This window comes from Hylobates moloch, unplaced genomic scaffold (assembly GCF_009828535.3).
Source record: "Hylobates moloch isolate HMO894 unplaced genomic scaffold, HMol_V3 SCAFFOLD_757, whole genome shotgun sequence".
In the NCBI taxonomy this organism is placed as follows: domain Eukaryota; kingdom Metazoa; phylum Chordata; class Mammalia; order Primates; family Hylobatidae; genus Hylobates; species Hylobates moloch.
In genome coordinates this window covers 13,246-17,773 of record NW_026653032.1, presented here as the reverse complement: position 1 = coordinate 17,773, position 4,528 = coordinate 13,246, and the positions used below count along the sequence as shown (strand labels likewise).

At 38.3% G+C, this 4,528-nt stretch overlaps 1 protein-coding gene across 1 annotated transcript in view; it reads right to left on the bottom strand.

Annotated features, from left to right (window-relative positions):
* Window positions 1-816: 816 nt before the first annotated feature.
* The window catches only part of LOC116464463 (exportin-1-like), a gene marked incomplete at its 3' end in the record, with an annotated part of 13,260 nt that continues 9,548 nt past the window's right edge, over window positions 817-4,528 (bottom strand). The window contains 6 exon segments of the mRNA XM_032147723.1: window positions 817-976; window positions 1,104-1,269; window positions 1,354-1,530; window positions 1,695-1,833; window positions 2,987-3,030; window positions 3,033-3,183. Coding sequence (XP_032003614.1) covers window positions 817-976; window positions 1,104-1,269; window positions 1,354-1,530; window positions 1,695-1,833; window positions 2,987-3,030; window positions 3,033-3,183 — 837 coding nt within the window.

The following is a 4,528-nucleotide window of genomic DNA, read 5'->3' as shown; positions in this document are numbered from 1 at the left end:
CCTAGCACTTTGGGAGGCCGAGGCGGGCGGATCATGAGGTCAGGAGTTTGAGACCAGCCTGACCAATGTGGAGAAACCCCCGTCTCTACCAAAAATACAAAAATTAGCTGGGCGTGGTGGCACGCACCTGTTAATCACAGCCACTGAGGAGAATTGCTTGACCCCAGGAGGCAAGGTTGCAGTGGGCCGAGATTGCGCCACTGCACTCCAGCATGGACGACAGAACGAAACTCCGTCTCAAAAACAAACATACACATACACACACCCGCCTCCCCCCAAAAAAAAATGAAAAAAAAAAAAATCACCTGATTTTGTTTGTTAGGAATAATTTTACATAGGACAACAGCCTAACAATCTTCTGATCAAGAATCTGTCTCACTATGAAAATTTAACCAGGCTGGGCGTGGTGGCTCACACATATAAAATCATTTTGGGAGGCTGAGGCAAGCGTATCGCTTGAAGCTAGGAGTTCAAGACCAGCCTGGACAACTTGGCAAAACCCCATCTCTACCAAGGGGGGGAGAAAAGGTTAGCTGGGTGTGATGGCGGTGCATGTCTGTAGTCCCAGCTACCCAGGAGGCTGAGGTAAGAGGATCACCTGAGCCTGGGAGTTCAAGGCTGCAGTGAGCGGTAATAGTGCCACTGCACTCGAGCCTGGGCAACAGAGTAAGACCCTGTCTCAAGGAAAAAAGAAAGAAAATTTAATTAGAAACACTTCTATTGGATCCAATAGTTGCCCTCCTATTTCCATTGACACATACAGATTGATACAGCTGTTACTTTCTAAAAATAACATATGCTCAGTGCTTAACATACCTGTTGAGGCTGAAGATCACAAATAATAGTGTTAATGTTGTTCAAAATTTCATCAATAAATGGCATCACTTCTCCAACCTGAACCTGAACGAAATGCCTGCAGCATTTTTGGGCTATTTTAATGAAAGTATCACAAGCCATGTCCTGAACTCCATCATGGGTCTTTAACAAGACAAAAACATTCATTTATTTTGTCCTGGACTCCCATCATGGGTCTCTAACAAGACAAAAACATTCATTTATTTTCTTCAATAAAAATAAAAACAAAATATAGTAAAGAAAGAGATTTACTATGCATGAATTCGAACAGCTTGTTAACTACAGTCTTCAGAAATTTCCAGTGAGCTCTCAAAAATCGTGGATATTAACCTACTATGTACATGATATTTGATGCAATAATAGCTTTATTATCTTTGCCTCTTTTCTGTTCACATAATCCTAATAGATCCTGTAAATAAGACAAATTTATATTATTTATTGTAACAACATAATACTTATTTAGCAATTCTAATTCATACCTATCCCTTGCATACCTTTTAACAGTAACAAGAAATCGTTTTTCATCCTCTGCATGCATTGCTCCACTAATGGAGCCTATTGCCCAACACAATGTATTCAAATTTTTCCATGACCACTCTGTACCATTCACTTGATTGTGAAGCTTCTCTGTCATTATTCTTTCTGTATCTACATAATCCAGATGAGTAAGATAAACTACAAAGAAAAAAATGGTTTCAAATGCAAATAATGAGCAGTTTTATTGATGATTAACAATACGTTTAGAAAATATTTAGAAACTACAAGTACATTTCCTAAAATGTATTTCCACCCCAGAATAGGTTTATAAAGGTAAAGATTAACAGTATTTATTAACTTACCCAATGTTTCCCTCATATTCTTATACAAATTTATGGAATCTGTATCCTTCATGAATTCTCTCACAACTTCTCCTTGATCATTCTCTACAACCAATACTTCCTCTGGTTTAGCCATTCGACTAACCATTAATAAACGGACCTATACTCAACAATATATCAATCAAGAAAAAAATCGTTAGATCACTGAAATCATTAGTGTAGAAGCTTAGTTAAAAACAAACAAAACAAAAAAAACCACAGGCCAGCCATGTGTAGGGATTCATGCCTATAATTCCAACTATTCCGGAGGCTGAGGCAGAAAGGACTGTTGTGGCCAGGAATTTGAGAGCAGCCTGAGCAACACAGTGACACCCAATCTCTAAAACAATAAAAATACTGGGGCTTAAAGCACAACAGAAAAAAACTATGTAAATATAAATAAAGTAAAACTAAAAAATTTAAAATTAGCTAGGCATGGTGGTACGTGCCTGCAACCAATTACTTGGGAGGCTGACACAAGAGAATTGCTTCAGCCTAGGAGTTCAAGATTGTAGTGAGCTATGACCACGCCACTGCACTCCAACCTGAGCCACAGAGCAAGACCCTGTCTCCAAAAGAAAAAATTTTTTGTCACTGTAATTCTACAAAAATGGCTTAACAATTATTTCAGTGTGTTTTAATGTGATTTTTTTTTAACCAACTTTTGTTACAGGAGTATCCTGTGTCTCATTCCTAGACTCTGGTTTAGTAGACTGGCAGGTGGCCAATGAATTTGCCTAACGAAATCACAAGCAATGTTGATACTGAGACAAGGACCACACTCTTGAGAATCAAGGTTCTAGACTCAAGTCTTTTCATGTTCTAGTTTTCCACACTCGTGGAGTTGTTGGGTTCTCTTTTTGTAGCTAATTTATTATTATTATTATTATTATTATTTTGAGATGGAGTCTCGCTGTCGCACAGGCTGGAGTGCAGTGGCGCGATCTCGGCTCACTGCAGGCTCCGCCCCCCAAGGTTCACACCATTCTCCTGCCTCAGCCTCCAGAGTAGCTGGGACTACAGGCGCCCACCACCTCGCCTGGCTAATTTTTTTATTTTTAGTAGAGCCGGGGTTTCACCGTGTTAGCCAGGATGGTCTCGATCTCCTGACCTCGTGATCCACCCGCCTCGGCCTCCCAAAGTGCTGGGATTACAGGTGTGAGCCACCGCGCCCGGCCATAGCTAATTTATTTACATAGATTAGAAGTATTTGCATTCAGACCTCAAAACCACAGTATGCAACAGGAAGAACACTCTACCAACCACTCTGTTACCTTGAATAACATGGGCAAATATAGCTGTCTCCTGGGAGGAACATAAAATGTTGACTTCCAGAAAGCAATGGAGAGGCAGATGTAGAGAATGGACTCTCTCTATAAAGTTCAGCAGCCAAATGATTCCAGTATTCGAGACAAATTTTAAAGATTTCAGTTTCTTCTACTTCAGATACCAAGAACATATAATGAAGGGCCTACACAGAAGACCAAAACTATTAAAATAATTCTTAAACATTACCAACTTCAAATTGCTTTTCACTTGTTACACCTTAAGGGAAAATAAAAATTCATGTTTTCCTCATCACAACTCAGATTTCAATACTTATCAAATAGACAGTAAACTCTGGAGTAACTCTGCTTCTTCTGACATGCCCTAAAGCACTTCAAAAATCTCTCACATAGTTGTTGATCAATACGTATTTTTATCATGTCTCCTAATGGAACGACATTTACTTAAAAGGCCTTGGGTGCCAATAGGCAAGTGGTATCAACAACCCAAATGTGCCATCACAGAGGAGAGAACAAACAAAATACTGAATATTTATACAATGAAAATATTCTTCAGCCATGATAAAAAGTGAGGTATTGATACAGGTTACAACATGGAAGAACAATGAAAACATGACGCCAAATAAAAGAAATCAGACACAAAAGGTCACATGCATGATTCCCTTTATATGGTATAATCAGAATAGATACATCTACAGAGACAGAAACCAAAATAATGGTTGCCAGAAGTTGGGGAGAGAACAAAGGAGAAAGTGACTGTTTTATGGGTAAAGGGTCACCTTTGGGTGATGGAAATGTTTTGGATCTAGGTATTAACGGTTGTATAACATTGTATATATACTAATATGCTGCTGAATTGTGTGTATGTATGTGTATATATATATATTTATGTTTACATATATATATATACACTTAAGTTTACATATATATATACACACTTAAGTTTATATCTATCTATATATATTTTTCTATTTATGGGGGGGGGCGGGGAGAGATTTTCTTCCTTCAGACAGAGTCTTGCTCTGTCACCCAGGCTGGAGTGCAGTACTGTGATCTTGGCTCACTGCAACCTCAGCCTCCTAGGCTAAAGCAATTCTCGTGCTTCAGCCTCCTGAGGAGCTGGGATTACAAGCACGTGACACTAATTTTTTTGTATTTTTAATAGAGACGGAGTTTCACCATGTAGGCCAGGCTGGTCTCGAACTCCTGCCTCAAGTGATCCACCCACCTCCGCCTCCCAAAGTGCTGGGATTACAAGATGAATTGTATATCTTTAAATGAACAAACGTATGTTATTTGAATTAAAACTGAAATTTTAAAATAAGGTCTTTGGAATTTTAACCTTAGAAATGATGTAATAATTAATGGGTACAGGAAATCAACATGGCACATGGATACATATGTAACAAATCTGCACACTGTACACATGTACCCTAAAACCTAAAGTATAATAATAAAAATTAAAATTAAAAAAATGATATAATAATTAGTAATTTAATTTTCATTATAAATTTTTAGTCCTAGCTTTTT